General features: G+C 43.4%; 1 protein-coding gene and 1 long non-coding RNA gene across 2 annotated transcripts; one reads left to right on the top strand and one right to left on the bottom strand.

The window, feature by feature from the left end:
* The first annotated feature begins 851 nt into the window (after positions 1-851).
* Positions 852-8,634, top strand: TFAM (transcription factor A, mitochondrial). The gene is made up of 6 exons (XM_054637745.2): positions 852-1,308; positions 2,443-2,513; positions 4,246-4,395; positions 5,749-5,844; positions 6,667-6,723; positions 7,714-8,634. The coding sequence occupies exons 1-6, from the start codon at positions 867-869 to the stop codon at positions 7,930-7,932; spliced, it is 1,035 nt and encodes a 344-aa protein (XP_054493720.2). The 5' UTR covers positions 852-866; the 3' UTR covers positions 7,933-8,634.
* LOC129123410 (uncharacterized) lies at positions 8,187-15,523 on the bottom strand. Its single transcript, XR_008534689.2, has 3 exons — positions 15,247-15,523; positions 13,157-13,289; positions 8,187-9,930 (listed from the first exon to the last, which is right to left on the bottom strand). It is a non-coding gene; the product is annotated as an uncharacterized LOC129123410 (long non-coding RNA).
* Between the last annotated feature and the right edge of the window lie 646 nt (positions 15,524-16,169).

Here is a 16,169-nt window from a genome sequence, read left to right as displayed (position 1 = left end):
AATGGAGCTAGGAAGGCAAAGATATCATTTATACTTCTTGCTCAAATGATTGTAGAAAACTGACCATCAGAATGTGTTCAGTTTTTATTTTCTCTAGGTAAAATAGCAATCTCTTTGTGCTAGAAGTTACTTAAATTTTTGGAATATCTGTACAGAACTGTGTGAAATGAGAAGTTGGACTTGGTTTCTTTTGGTTTATCAGTTTGTTAGGGATGGTTTGAAAACATTTCTACTTTACCTGGTAGTTTCTGCTTTGTGCCAGGCATTAGTGACTTCCCACCACAGTAGGAAACCAGCAGGAGCACTGAAAACCAACCAACACCATGTGTAGGACATATTAACCATATGTAAATATTAAAAAATGAACCTGTCTTATGATCATGCTGGTTTAGAGGTGTGAAGCTAAGTCTTTGATTCTTATGCTATCCTAGCAGTTCAGCCTTTCTACTTTTGAAATTATCAGAATGAAATGATAAATACATGATTTAAAACTTCAGGCATGCTATGAAGTGGCTGGCTTCAATCTGTGGAGGGAAACACTTCCACTCCTTGGTTAATGCTTTTGATACAAATTCTATTTCCAGGGCTGGAAAGTTTACTTTATTCTGTGCTGTTTACTACGATAGGGAAAAGAAGGGGAAAAAAGAAAAACTGGTCGGAGCAGAGGCTCCTGCTGTTTCAGCCATAGCGAAGGAACCAGCGAAGCCGTGGTGGGGTTTGTTTTGGGCACAGCTCATTAACAGAACGAGGTACTTGGTGCCCGGTTGGTCTCTGATCTCCATTACCGTTCTGCTGTGCCTGCTCTTGTGGGCGCCCACAGCAAACCCGCCCGCGGTGCGCAACCTTCGGGGCCGCGGGGTCACCTCATGTCGATGTCACCTCGTGCCGCTGTCACCTCGTGGAGGGGTGACCTTGTGCCGGTGTCACCCAGTGCCGCTGTCACCGTGTGGGATCCGCCCTGGCTCCGCCCCTCAGGCCGCTGTCCCAGGGTGCCGCGCGCTGGCGCGCATGCGCGGCGGGCCGGCATGGCGGCGGCAGCGGCCTTGCTGGGCCGGGCCGCGGGCCTGGGCCTAGGCCTGGTCACGGCCGCGGGCGGGCGGCGGCTCCTCCGCTGCGGGACGGGAGCGGGGCTGCGAGAGTGGGGCACCGGGACCCTCCTCGATGCTGCCGTTCTGTGCCGGGCCGGTGGCGCGGCGGAGCGCTGCCTGTCTCGGGGGACCAGCTCGAATCAGCGCCCGAAGCGGCCCCTCACCGCCTATTTTCGTTTCGTGATGGACAACCGGTCGGCCTTCAGGGAAAAGAACCCAGGTACGAGCTGGAGGGGAGGCGGGCCCGTGCTTGGCGCTGGTGGGAGCCGGGGCTCCACCACCGCCGCCCCCGGAGCGGGGCCGTGGGGGCTCCGCTACTGGGGCTCCGCTACTGCTGCCCCCCGGAGCGGGTGAGCCGGAGCAGCCCGAGCAGCAATGCCTGTGTAAAACCGAGCTCTGGGAATGAGCTAAAGTGATCTCAGACACCCCGCCCGTCTATTTATCCGTGCCACTCCCCAGGTGAACCCAGCACGGTCATGCTCGTTGCCTGCACGTGCTTCATAAGTCAAAATAATGAACATAGTATGTAACTTTAAAAATGCTTGATGAAATACCTCGCCTTGGTAATATGTGGTAACAATGATTTATGATTCTCAATTATTTCTGGACTCTGTATTTGAAGTACATTTTTTGCTGATATTATGAGCCCTGTGTGTGATTTTATTCTGAGGTTTAGTAATTGAAAAATTGCAGGTACTGGATTGCATCACTGTATATGGGAGAAAAAGTAATTGTATTTAGGGGAAAATGGTTTTCTGTGAATCTGTTTGATTTACTATCAAAAACTTCACTTACAGGCAATGCAGTGACTCTTGCCAGAGAGCTGCAGAATAGAAAGATAAGCTGGTTTTGAAATACTGTTGAAGGTTAAAATGTTTAAAGAACTATGGTCATATTGGGCAAGTCCTGAGGAAAATTTTAGTGGGGAAAACTAGTTGATACCCTGTTTAGCTCACCAGTTCAAGAGTTCCACAGTCTCATCTAGAACTGGAAATTTTACTTTTGATTTCTTCCCTGCTCTCCCCTCCAAATTCAGACCATCCTGCATTGTGCAGAAAAGTATCCAGCTGAAAAGGCAAAAAATGTGAAATTGTTGTAGAGTAACAGTAGCTGCCTTGAAATGGTGCTTCAGTTTATTACTGCATGTTGTGTTCCAGGTGAGCAGTGGCTCTTCCCCATCCCCCAAATATTGCAGTGCCCTTTAACTGCCACCATGAGTTAGTTTTATGAAAGATAAAAATGCATTTGTACAGGAAGATGATACCTGTGACAGCTTTCCTTGGGAAAAGTTGAAGGAGCTTACTAAAGATACAATGTTGATCTTGATTTCTGGGCTATCTCTTTTAACCTACAGAGGCCAGCAACACGGAACTGATTAAAAAATTGGCAGGTGCGTGGAAGGAGTTACCAGCATCACAGAAACAGGTAAGGTTCTATCCTTTCCTTGAGAACTTTGAACTCTCCAGGTGGTGGGGTTTCATTTGGTTTGGTGTCTTGTGGTTTTTTAATTTAGTCTGGTGGGGTTTTTTGGTCGGTTGGTTTGTTTCTAAAGGGCTTGAAAAAGCACATGTGTACAAAGGTTTAGACATCAAAACAGTTGGGAGAATTGGGAGATTGGAATAACTCAGGGGAGGTGTGGTGGGGTGACCCTGGCTGAATGCCAGGTGCCCACCAAAGCCACTCTCAGCTGCTCTCCTCAGCTGGGCAGGGGAGAGAAAATAGAGAAAAATGTTTGTGGGTCTGAATGAAGTAGGGAGAGGTCCCTCACCAGCTACTGTCAGGGCAGGACAAACTTCACTTGGGGAAGTCAGTTTATTACCAATCAAATCAAGTAGGATAATGAGAAATAAAACCTCATATTCTAAAACACCCTTCCCCCTGCTCTCCCCTCTTCCCAGGCTCCACATCACTCCCAATTTCTCTACTTCCTCCTGACAGCAGTGCAGGAGCACAGGGAATGGGGCTGAGGTCAGTCCATCACGTGTTGGGCTGAGCTCAGCTGCTCCTTCCTGCCCAGGGGGAGAACTTGGGCTCCCTTCCTCAGGGAACAGCCTCCATGAACTGCTCACAGTGTGAGTCTTTCCCCTGGGCTGCAGTTCTTCAGGAGCTGCTCCAGCAGGTGTCCTTCAGGAACAGGCTTCACACGGGGTCACAGCCCCTTTGGGCATCCCCTGCTCCAGCGGGGTCTCCTCCATGGGCTGCACCCAGGCTGCAGGGGAGCCTCAGCCCTGGTGCCTGGAGCATCTCCTGCCTCTCCTTCCGTGACCTTAGGATCAGCAGAAATGTTTTTCTGACGTGGTCTGCCTCCTTTCTCTGGCTGAAGTTGTGCATTTTCTTTTTCACCTTGCTAACTCTGTTACCCTGAGGTGCCACCACTGTCCCTGATGGCCAATAGCAGGTGCCACTTGGAGCTGGCTGGCCTTGGCTCCATCAGGCTTCTCACAGGAGCCATCCCTGTACCCCCTGGCCACCAGAATCTGGCTATGCAAACACAATACAGGAAGATACTTTCCTACTTGTACATGACCTTGCCTTTAATAGTTTTACTCTGTTGCCAGAGAAATGACACAGCTCTGGCTCCATGGGGCTGTGGGGATGCAAACCAATTCTTTCTCCTTTTTGAATGGCAATATTGCTGACATGTACAATGCAGGTTTTGTAAAGTTGTTCTGCTCTCATGTAGAAGGCAGGTGAAACCTCAGTTATTTCTGATTAAAGGACCAACTTCATTTGCTTTATGTAAATTTCTTTAAGAGTCATCAAATTAAGTCATAAGTAGTGAAGTTTTTCTGAGTGGCAGTTTCAAGGGATAACGTAAAGCAACTCTGGGACTTGCCAATGGATTTAAATGCCATTTATAGCAAAGTAATGATTTTTCTTCCTTGACTGCAGTTAGCAGTCAGGAACTAAATTCCATTTCCTAAAGGAAATATTTAGTAGACCTGAGGTGTTCTCACATCCCTTTTGTGTACCTTTCCCTCCTCTGAGATGTAGAACAGGGAATCAAACAGATAAAAATATGATGTTCTGGTGTAAGATTTTCAGCCTGTAATTTTTCTATTCATAGGTTAGGAGTGTTACCTTTGTCTAATGATCAAATGCTTCTGACTGAAAGCATCTAGCTGAAGTTTAAGGCTGGTGGTGGTTTGTGCTGTAGGTTTATGAGGAAGCAAGAAAGACAGACTGGAAAAGATACGGGGAGCAGCTGGCTGCTTACAAAGCACAACTGACTCCAGCCCAGGCTGCAGCTCTGAAAGAGGAAAGGAGAAAACAACTGGCAAGGAGAAGATCAATCAGGGCAAAAAGAGTAAGTATTTTGAAGTTCAGGTTTCTTTTCTCTCAAGGAACCTAAGTATGTTTGTCTAGTATACAAAGCAGAGTTGAAGCATGTTTTAGAAATACAAAAACAACTCAGAATAGAAAAAAACACACAACATACACAAACCCCCAAAATGCCATGGACTCAAATAATTACTGGTGTTGGCAGCTAGTTCAGTGGCTTTGCTATGCTTGAAGAGCACAGAACTAGCAGGGATCTTTGTGCTTAGAGGTAGCTTCTCTATGCTTTTTTCTCCCTATTTCTAGAGCTGCCAGAGAAAGGATAGGCACTAAAAGACATTTGGACCAGCAACACTTTCTTCAGGTGGGAAGACATCCAGAAATGGCTTTTCTCAAAGACCTTGTATCTGTTACCTCATTAGGCCCTACAAGGTAGCAGCTGTTTGAAGTAGCCTTTTTTCCTTGCTTTTTTGGGCTCTGCCACTGTGTAGCTGCTGCTGTGACATCTGTTTGTGTCCTTTACTAGCATATTCATAGGCACCATCTTCCCTATTCCTTTTTGGCTGGTTTATGTATAAATCCTTAGAGGCAGAACCATCTTTAACAGTACAGTATTATGGTTTCTCTGGAAAGGTCAAAGGGGTTATGAATTGCTCATTCATTTCTGTGAATTAAACTGTGACATTGCCCTAATTGGCAAAAGCAAAACAAGTTTGCTTTAAAAGACCCTTCTTAAAAGGAGTTTGGAATCTTAATGATTCTGCTGATGCTTTCTAGAGGATGGCACCACAAGGAATTCAGTTGGCATATCTAATACCTAAGCAAATGTTAACTTACAGCACCTAGGCTCCAGTGGGAATGTCAGGACTGGAGAAAACAGAAGTGTAATTACATCTATAACTTGCTGTACTTTCATTCTCTAGCCATCATCCCTGTAGGCCAGAGCATTCTGATAGCAGAAACACAGTTCTCTTCCACCTTGCCACCTCCCACAGATAAGTGTGTGCCCTCTTCTCTGCACACAGGCAGTATTTCACTCCAGAAACTGAAGCCTTACTGAAGAATAATAGAAAATCTGTCATCATGACTTCCTTACAGAGTTGAATTTAGTAGCACTCTGGTTTCTGGAACACGTAGCTGAAGTAAGAATCAATGCTTTTTCAACACCTTGTGAAAACTCAAGTTGTTACCTTTTTGTAGTTTAACATTAGTTTGAAAAGCACTAAGAGCATCTTGACACACAGTCCAGTTTACAGAATAAAACACCAAAGAAAGAATTTGTGTTTGATTTTTGCATAAAATATAAAGATAAATACTGAGTTTAGTTTTGGAACAAATGCATGCTTGGTAGATGGAATAACTTCTCTTGTTGTTTTTAAAGGAATTGAATCTGCTTGGAAAACCTAAAAGAGCTCGTAGCGGCTTTAACATCTTCCTGTCAGAAAATTTTCAAGAAAGTGAGGGAAATTCACCTGTGGTAAGCCAGGAAAGATTCTTTTTCTAAAATATATCCATTGTATTCAGAAAAATCTAGTTTAGATTCTGTCATTTTCAGAGATACTGTTCAGTAGTTCACTTTCTGGATGCTGCATTGCTTAGGTTATTTTTTTAAGCTGTGGCCATCTGGCTGTACTGCTAGCATGGCCTGTATAAAAAAGTGATGTGTGGGTATACAGACTTTAAACATCTGTGCTATTTTTTGCACTTCAATGTTACAGACTTTCATCTGTTCCTTTTGTAAGGAGAGAATTGTCTTCCCTTTGTTTTGATGTAGAAATAGAGTTGTTCAAAGAGCTGTGGTGGTGTGCTCCTGCTCTGGCAGTTTATTGTACCTCCTGTAGTTCAGCTGGTGTTATGGAAATACAAGAGTTCCTCAGCAAACTCACAAGTTCTGCACTGAACTGTGCTTTGGGGTGGTTTAAGTTACACTGCTGGATTCTAGCACTGGAGGTGCTGCAGACCCACCCTCTGTGCCTCACGTGCTCCTCACCCTACACATTTAGCCAGTAGGTCAGGATGGTGGACAGAGTTTGTTGCTCAGTTTTCCATGTACAAGGCAGGTTTCTCCATTCAGCTGAGGCCTGTATCTGAATGTGGCTCAGATGATGCCCAGAAGCTTGATTTGAGCTCTAGTTTATTACTTACTTAGATTAAAAGGTTAAATAAGGGGAAGCAAGCTTTTGTGCTTTTTTTGTATTGGTTTATGCTTGACTTTCACTCATGCAGTATTCATCTGTAGGTCTCTGAAGTCAGTCTACTCCTAAAATAAATCATGGATTGTATGTTCTGTATTCCCTAGGCAAAGCTGAAGAAACTGTTTGATACGTGGCAAAAAATGTCTGCGTCCCAAAAGCAGGTATGTCAGAGGATTTGAATGAGGCTCTGATCTCATCAGAATTAAAAACTTGAGTCAAAATTGATATATTCATACAAAATCTTGAACTCAGTCACTCAAATTATGATACTGAGAAGAATACTCCAAGATCTTTATGCATCTTGAAAAAGATTGTCATTACTTTTATTCCAGTAGTGACTGTTTAATTCATAGTTTTGTTGAAATGTGAGTCAGTAGGATAGGATGGAAGTTGGGTATGCCTTAAAGTGGATGCTAAGTAACATCTAGAAAAGAAGGTGGAATAATATGCAACAATTTGATTTTTTTATAATCATCCATAATATCTTTGAACACCAGCATAAGAATTTGCTGCTCATGAAAAGACTTCTTAGAAGGGAAAGTAACAGAAATCCACAAGTGATATGCAGGGTACTTTATTAACTTTGGTTGTCTGGGGGATCATTTTCTGCCAGTTTTCTGAGTGTATTGAACTATGAACCTGTAAATGAACAAATCAAAAGTGGAGGGGTGCTGTACTGAAATCTAAACTAAACCTGACATTTTCAGGCATTTTGTACCCTGCTGTCCTTCCTCCTGAATGCCCTTCTTCCAGGTGGCTTTCAGTGTGTACTTAGGACATACCCTCGGTTCATGTTCTTACTGTAGAAAAATAATTTGAAATAATTCTACAGCAGTATCTATTCCTGTGCCTCACTTAGTCTAGCTGTCTCAAACTAGTGCTCAAATAAAAAACCCTTAACTGTTAGTAGCAGAACTTAATAAATCTCCTCTTTGGGAATGGCCAGCTGCTGACATAACTGCAATTTAGTGCTAAAGCTTTGTATTTTTCTGCAAGTTTGAGTTTTTTTGTTATTTTTTTCAATTAGCTGGGGTAGAAAGCAAATGCCCAGGCTGTTTATTTCACAGGTGTTGTTCTAAGTCACCTTTGTGTGTGGCAGTTTTCCAGAAAAAGCCCCTTGTGTAACTTGTTGGTACCTTCTTTTCTTTCAGCCATACTTGCAGCTTGCTCAGGATGATAAGGTTCGGTATGAGAATGAAATGAAATCATGGGAAGCAAAAATGATTGAGCTGGGGCGTGAAGACCTGGTGCGTTCCAAAAGGCAAAGGTTAAAAAAGAAACCTGCTGAAACTGCAAAGCAAACTCCAACAGCCAAAGCCAAAGCTTCCTCAAGTGGGAAAAAGGCAAAATTAAAAAAATCTGAAGAATAGAAAATCCCCTTTGGTTGTCTTATTTCTGTCCTGCTGTGTTAATGCTGCAGTCAGCATTAGCACTGAAATGGGGAAGGCCCATGAAGGGCCCTTTGGAAAGGTGATCAGGTAAGAGAGGAGTTCCTGTCTCTCAGAACTGACTGAAATAATCACTGCAGGTGTAGCCTGAACTGTAGAATAGCAATTAATTAATCAAGCTGTGAATTCTGATACCCACTGACAGCAGCAGTGCTCTCCAGTAACGGTTGATAATATCCAGCTTTTATAAGGTATTTTTAATGAAAAATAAAAAATACTTTTTCTTTATGAAAGAAAGGATATTCTGCAATGTTACCATCTAAATTCTGTAAATAAGAGCTGCAATCTGAGTTAACACTGCTGTGTTGTATTCCCTCCATGTTATTGCTAGTGAGATGTTCTACATTTCATCAGGCACAAGAAACATAAAATGCTAGCTTTTATTTTATGCATCAGTCTTTTTGTACCTGTTAATCTGTGTATGCCACTTCTGTTGCATTTAAAAACCATGTGAGTTTTGTATCGACGTACCTTTATTGATTTTGATTTGTATTTGATTTTGTGGTTTTGTTTGGATACATACATTTTTGTCTTGTCACATGTAGGATGACCTAGAAGGAAAAGAAGTATGTGAACTGCTTGGACTTTGAGTTTTGGTGTAATAAATAGAGGTATTTTGAAGAAGTGGTTGGCTTCTTTCTTGGCATTTCTCTTTCTTAGTTCAAGTCCCATTGGTATTTTGAGGAATCTCTTTTTAGAATGCAGGCCAACTTCTTCAGTATTTGGTGGATCCCATTTGTTCTCAGCGACCCATAAAGTAATCATGGAATTCCAGAAAGGCTTGGCTTGGAAGGAACCCTCAGGATCACATGGTTCCCACATCCCTCCCAGAGCAAGTGATGCCACTCACTAAATCAGGCTGCTCAGGGCCCCATCCAACCTGGCCTTGGACACTGTCACCTAAAAAGGGACATTTTCTTCAAACCCTTTGTGTTTGATCAGTCTGTCAATGCCCTGGGCTTGACTGTAGAAATAAATTGGAAGCAATTATAGACAAGCTCTGAGTGCCAGTGCAAACCAGCTGGAGATAATCATTCAGTGCACATAGAATCACAGAATATCCTGAGTTGAAGGACCCAGCAGGATCATCAAGTCCATCTTGTGGCCCTCTAGAGGACACCCCAGGACAGACCCCCCTGGGCCTGACTTGTCCAAACACTTCCTGAATACTGACAGGCTTGGTACTGTGACCACTGCCCTGGGAGCTTGTGCAGTGCCTGACCAGCCTTTGGGGTAAGAACCTTCTGGAACCTGACCTAATCCTGCCTGACACAGCTCAGGCCAGTCCCCTGGGCCCTGTTACTGGTCATGAGAGTGAAGAGATCAGTACCTGCCCCTCAATGAGGTCTCCCCTTCAATCTCCAGTTTTCCAGGCTGAACAAACCAAGTGACTCAGATGTGCTGATGCTCAGGCCTCAGCCAGAGCTGACTTACAAGATGAAACCTGGGCATTATGTGACTGACACCAGCAGTATTACTTACCTAAAAACAGATGACTGAGACACTTCTGCCAGCTGTTTCACACCAAACTGGCTGCTTTAGAAACTTTCACCTAACCTTGTGTAGTCATCTGCAAGAAATGTATCATTCCAAGAAATTTGCACAACTGACATGAATAGGATTGCTTGTAGGATATTTTATCTGGCCAAGTCCTGGTCCCTGCTGGATGAGAAGTGTGCCATCAGACCCAGGTGCTTCTGCTGAGCTTTTTGTCTTGGGACCTTCAGTGTGTGAGCAGTCCCTGGTGCCATTCTGACTCTGGGAGACTGAAGGCTCAGGCTGGTACCTAGAGCTGAAAAGGAAAGTGCTGATAGCAGGGTGGACCTGGTAAATCGATGGGTGCAATTGAAGTTGTAGACAGCAAGAGCTTTCTCAGCGAGCTCTGTTTTTGCCAGATGTTTTCAAGGTTGTGGCCAGACTCTGTAAGAGAGAAAAGCTTTGTTAGGGCAGAGGAGTTTGTGCTGCTCTTTGAGTGTGGTGCAAAGAAGGGTGTGCTCATGGAAGGGGAGGATTGGTGGAATCTTTTTGTCCTGACACAGCTGATTTGAGAGCAGGGACGTTTCCAGCTTGGCTCTGCCCGCGGGTGGTGCGGAGCAGGGCTCGGTGCGTGTCCTTCCTTTGCGGCTCGACAGCGCCACCGTGCTTTTGTCCTCCGTTGAGGAAGGGAGTTATGCCAAGGCGGTGGATTAAGGGGTTAAAGTACCCTAGAGATGTGGAGAAGTTTGAGAGGGGGGTTTGTTTTGTGCGGATGAGTGTTTGGGCTATTTTTGAGATTTCCAGGGCTAAAGCGATGCCTAGGGCTGCCACAACCAGGGCAGTGATTTTAATGGAGAGTGGGATGGTTGTTGGAGGGGTTTTTGTAGGGATGATAAATGAAGTGATGAGGAATCCTGCTAGGATGCTTCCTAGTGCATCTGATGGGTGGTTCTGATGGGTGCTGACAGTGCCCAGACAAAGCCAAGCGCTTCCTGGCCCAGCCCTGCTCCAGTGGGGGCAGTTCAGGAGAGAGTTCCTGGAGACAGAATGTGATCTGCAGGAAAGGAAGAGGAATTGTTTCATTGTGGCTTTGCACTTTATAGGCTGCAGAAGAAAAGGCAATTCCAGCATGGTCTCTTCCTTTGAGAACCCTTTCTGTGCTCAACACGTAACACAAACCCACTGAACTCCATCAAACACCCTGGAGATACGTGCTTTCCCTCTGGCACTCTAACTCTCACAGCAGCTCATGTCCAGCCACTACTCCCAAAGAAAAAGTTCCAGGGCAAAAAGCCATTTCTGGCCTTCACAGCCCCTTGGCAGTCTGTAAACCAGACAAATCACACTAGTGATCCATACTGCTCAAAAATACATACAGCATCTTCACATTCTCAAGGTGGCAGAGTCCATCATTGGAGTGTAGCAATTCCATCTGCAGTTCAGACAGAGTGGTGTGCCAGGAAAGAATATATTTGCTGACCTTCCCTCTAACCCTGTAAAACCCATTTTCCAGTGCAATCACTTTCACACAACTTCAACATGGTCCACAGTCCAAGCAGCTATATCTCACAAAGGAAAAATGTCAGGACAGAAGACATTCCTAAGGCAGCCATTTCTTCCAGCACCATTTAAATTGCACACAGCATATTTGGAATACTCACTTTCCTTCTAACATACATGAAGTGGCTGATTTTTAACTCTCATGGCTGGGCTGAAAATGCAGAGCAGCTGCCCTGTCAAACTGTACCAGAAAAGCCAAGTTGGGCTGCACCTTCCCCTTGCCACATGTACATCTCACAAACTCCCTGCTTCCCTTCTCTGCTGCATCTACCACTGTGTTCTCTGCATCCTGGATCCTAGAGGTGAGTGCAATTGTTTCCACAGAGGGCTGGAAGAGGAACAGGGAGCAGCACAAGCAGCTCTTGTTGAACTTGCTCCTTCTGACTGCTCACATGAGCTGGGCTAGCAAGGGTGTGGCAGCCACGCTCCTCCTGCAGCCTGGAACACCGTGCTCACAAGCACAGGGCTTGAGTGGCTTCATTCACTGCCTTTTTATCACACTCCCATTCCCCAGAGGTGAATATTTGTCAACTATTCCCCCCTGCTGCAGCTTTTATATGAGCCATAAAATAAGGAATGGAATATTTTGAACTGAACATTTATTTTCTCTGGCACTCTTAACAGAGATATACATCCCACAACCTAACTTCCATTACTTCAAAGGATCTCAGTATTTTTAGTATTTGGGGAAGTAATTCTACTTCATCAGAAACACAACACCATAGAGGAAAATAGATAATGCACAACTTCTTTATGATGCCCTCAGGCTTTGTATTCTCTGACTACAGGAAGAGAGGTGGGTTTTTTAGTGTAGTCTTTAACAGAACTTCTTTCAAGAGCAGATCTATCTAAAAAACTAAACCAGAAGAGCTTTGTTCAATCTGTGCTGTATATGCCAGACATTCCTTGTATTCATGTGCAGGAAACCTACAACACTAATTCTTTTATTTCTTTTGCAGCTTTAACTACTCATCAGGAACATAAGAGGTGTGTAACTTTTACTTTTAAAAGAACATTCTCTAAGAACACAGCCCAGACAAAGCTGGCACTTAAATCCTTACATACTGAAGGAGTTTATCATCATTATTATGATAGTGCCAGTGTAGGAATTCAAAACAGGAGCACCCAGCACCAGGAACAGGCACAAGGAACCTCAAAAGCAAGCAGATACGCAGCAGAACATGCTGAAAAGGTAATTCCAAGTGCTCCCACTTATTTCCCTTTGCATGCATCTCATGGAAAGAAACTCTAAAATCCCTCCAGGATGACTTCCAGAATTTCTGGAGTGCTGAAGCCCTGCCTTGGCAAGAGGCAGTGCTACTGGCAGATGCTCCAGCTCACAGCCCCTGGCAGGCCTTCTTTCCCTTCCCCAAGCAGATTTGTAACCAAGTTTTCTTGGGCAGCTGGCACACAGCTGGCCACCACAGCTGTAACAGCATTCAGAAACACAAGCTTGTCTTTTGGGTGATCCTGACTTTCTGCTTCATTTAACACCCCTTCATCCAGCACAATGTAATTTGAATTTTGTTTGGTTCACAAACCCATAAAGAAAAACGTCATCCTCATTTTTGCCACTCACTCCAACTATGACAAGAAAAAGTAACTTAATTACTGCATCTTTTTTCTTATCATTATGATGCATGTGAACCACTTAGAAAGAAAGGAGGAGGAGGAAGAAGACTCCTGGCATTTCCTTGAAATAGTGTTCTCATTTAACAAGACCCTTTGCTTGCAAATGCAGCTGGAAAACAAAACACCAGGACAGGAGTAACCCACTCCTGAAGATGCTTAGGTAAAGTGGCCTCCCCTGCCCCCTCAAAAAAAAGCACAACATTTTTTATTTGAACAATATAGTTAGGCAATGTGTGGAATGCTGTGCTCCAATAGAGATAGCCATGGCAAAAGCAGTTTTTTTCACCTCCCACTAATAGTCCCTGGCCTCTGTGCTGCTCAGCACACTGACACTAACCAGTTTCAGTGCTGCTCCCCTCCCAGTGAAATGCTCATACAGGTCATTGACATGAGCAGTGTTTGAGTAGGGTGGCCCAGAGGCAGGCAAGAAAGAGGTGTTTTCCATGTAGAATACTTAAAAACCTTTTAACAATCTTACCTGAGATATACACTGGTTTCCTGCCCAGTTTATCTGACAAAGGGCCAAATGTGATATTTCCAATGAGCATTCCAGCAAAAAACAGGGATGATGCAAGGCTTAATCTGTAGACTTCTTATTCAGTTAGGTACCACTATTAAAAAAAAACCCTTATTAAAAGTATGCCTTTCCCCCAATAATAAAAACTATCAAAATTATTCTCTTATCATTTCCTACTTCTTGTTTTATATCCCATTAAAGTTTTATTCAAAGTTTGATAGGTAAGCCAACAGTAGTGATCTTCTTTCCTCCATAACAGATTCTAACATGTTTCCTCCTAGAAATTTCCTTGTAATAAATTAAAATTGTTCCATGTGGTAAGCAACATTAGCTGCACCCCAATTCCCAAGCTTTGGCAAGGCAGCTTATCTTGGGCTATTAAAACAAGGACTTGTGAAAAGCAGAGCTATTTTACCACTAAACCAGCAGAGTTATTTCAATGAGCAGGTATTAAAATTTCTTCACTAAGAAGTACAATGCACATTCACTACTGCAGTACTTAGAGAGTTAATGCTGTGCTTTCTGAACCATAAGTGATCCCTGGTGCCTTTCCTCACCAGACCCATGTTCAATTCTTGAAGAGAACCAGAAAGGGATTACAGCAAAATGTCTTGGTTCATAGAAATGCTCAGAACTCCTTATGGGCTACTCATTGTACTCAGTGCTATTTCAGTATCTTATTGTGCACATGCATTTCTTATAAAAGTTACAAATAAATTATAGGTTTCTTTATAAATTATATTTTCTACCTCATCTAAAATCTAAACAGAGGTAGCACAACCACAAATCATCAAAGAGAAGAAAATTAACTGAGAGTGGATTAAAAATCCTATTTCCCAACAGGGCAAGGCACACAGACAGCTTGTACAGTTCCTGAAGCAGAACATAAGAACCACTCTGGAGTTTTTTGAGAACACTCCCTGCAAAAGCACAACAGAACTGAGAATATTAAAGTTCCATTAAGTTGAATCTCCATCAACAAAATAAAGGAAATAAACTCTACAGAAGCAGCCCTTGCAGGGCAGAACAAGAGAAAAGATTGCTTTTACAAACTGGTACTTTAGCTGCTCAGTGGCTGCATGTTCGTATTTTAGCAAGTCTGATATAGTGACATGTGAAGAATATAACTTTTAAAAGAATGCAGCTACCTACTTTATTTGCACAAAGGGAGCTTGTTAAATATTCTTCAAAATTAACTGTAGCTTGCCAACAAAAATGCTGCCAAGGAGAGAAGGGGCTGCCAAGAGAGGAGGTTGGTCCAGGCAGGACACTGGGGGATTCAGCCACATCTCTCCAGCAAACTGGCACTCAAAGGGGAGCTGCAAGAGACAGCCCAGAGAGAAGCAGAACAGCCTGGCAGGTGCTCCATCGTGGTTTGAACAAGGGAGCAGCTTCCCTTCTTTCATGGCCTTGATTTAAGAGAAGCATTGTTTCACATCAAGATTTAATCTAGACTAGATAATTGCAGGCCTCCACCAAAGGTTTGTTTTGCTCAGTAGCCTTCTCCAAAGGCCAGGAGATTGCCCTGCCAATTGACTGATCAATTTGAACTACTAGAAATGCTCTTTTCACCCAGGGGCTTGGAGAGTGACACCTAAAAGCTCCACATCCTGTGAACAGCACAAGAAACTCCCTTCAAGTTAGCAAGAATAGAGACATGAACCATCATTAATTAAACCTGCCAAAAAGGGGTTTGACAGAAGCACAGTGAGTGGCTGTTGGTCCAGTTCCTTCAAGACTAGCACACATGGTTATGCCTGCATTTTTGCTAGCATTACATTTGTTTACAATCACACTAACTTTATACAGGGTTTTAGATTTGCTTTGGGGCTTTAAAAAAAAAAGTCTTTCTGCTCAGCCATAGAAAGAAATTCTATTGTTTAAGGCAGTAAGGTAGGATGACTTTCCCTCAGTTTTCTTAGCTCATTTTTACTAAAATTAGTACAAAGATTAGCTGGGGTGGTGAAGTTCTCTGAGGAAGCAGAGAGTGCCACACAACATAGTGAGTGTTGTACACAGGAAAAACTAGTGAGGGTCAAAGTGCTGCTTACCTTGCAACTGTTAGAGCCTGGAAAAAATGAACGTTCTAAATAATTTCTTAGCTTCCCCATGCACGTAGCCACTGTACATTAGCAGACAGCAGTGAAATCCTACATTTTGAATTGCTTGTAGTCTCTGCTCCAGCTGCTTTCATAATTCTTTTCCTAATGCAAACAGAGCAATCTGTTGCTGAACTTTGGCAAAGGCAGGCAGACATAAGACAGGCTCCCATTCTGTTCCTGAATGCAACTACAGAAAGGAGGAAAATCATTTTGGAAGGCTATTGATTTTACAATATGTATTAGATTTCCCCTCATATTCCACCATTTTTTTCCCATACTAGTGGGGGAAACGCACAATGCCTCAGAACTTAAAAAAAACCCCAAAACCAAAAAACCAAACAACAACATAACCCCCCAAAAGACCTGCCAAAATTGCTGCTGCTGAATATTTAACATTTTAACCCAAGATATATATACCAGCACTAGGTTTTGAATAATCAGATTATTCCCTGAGAGGGTCTTACCAGCATCACATTAAAAAGCAGGAAGGCAGCTTGTAGCCCACATTCAGGGGTGCTTCCACTACCTGCCAAATGTCAGCTGAAGAAATAAAGGAAAAAAAGTCAGCATTGCTTTCTGACATCCACCATTTCTTGGCAGGGTGCTTGTACTGCATGAACTTTTCTGACATCAGTCACTGGAAGGTGCCTTAAGAGTCAGTCTGTGCTTCTGGGATGGATTTTCATAATGCTTAAAAACTATTTATTGCTACTGTCTTTTAAATCTTTCTCTTCAATTAGCCATATCAAGAAATTCTTTTATTTGAGGAAGTAAGCCAGGAAGCCTTGCAAACAAGACCCAGAAAAATGTGGTTACTGAGGATCTTGCTTGGGTTTTGGTAGGGGTGTTAACAGATGACTCAAAAGGAGGTT

The sequence above is a fragment of the Agelaius phoeniceus genome, chromosome 9 (genome assembly GCF_051311805.1).
Source record: "Agelaius phoeniceus isolate bAgePho1 chromosome 9, bAgePho1.hap1, whole genome shotgun sequence".
Lineage (NCBI taxonomy): Eukaryota > Metazoa > Chordata > Aves > Passeriformes > Icteridae > Agelaius > Agelaius phoeniceus.
The sequence above is the reverse complement of the archived record's forward strand: the minus strand, read 5'-3'. Positions and strand labels throughout refer to the sequence as shown.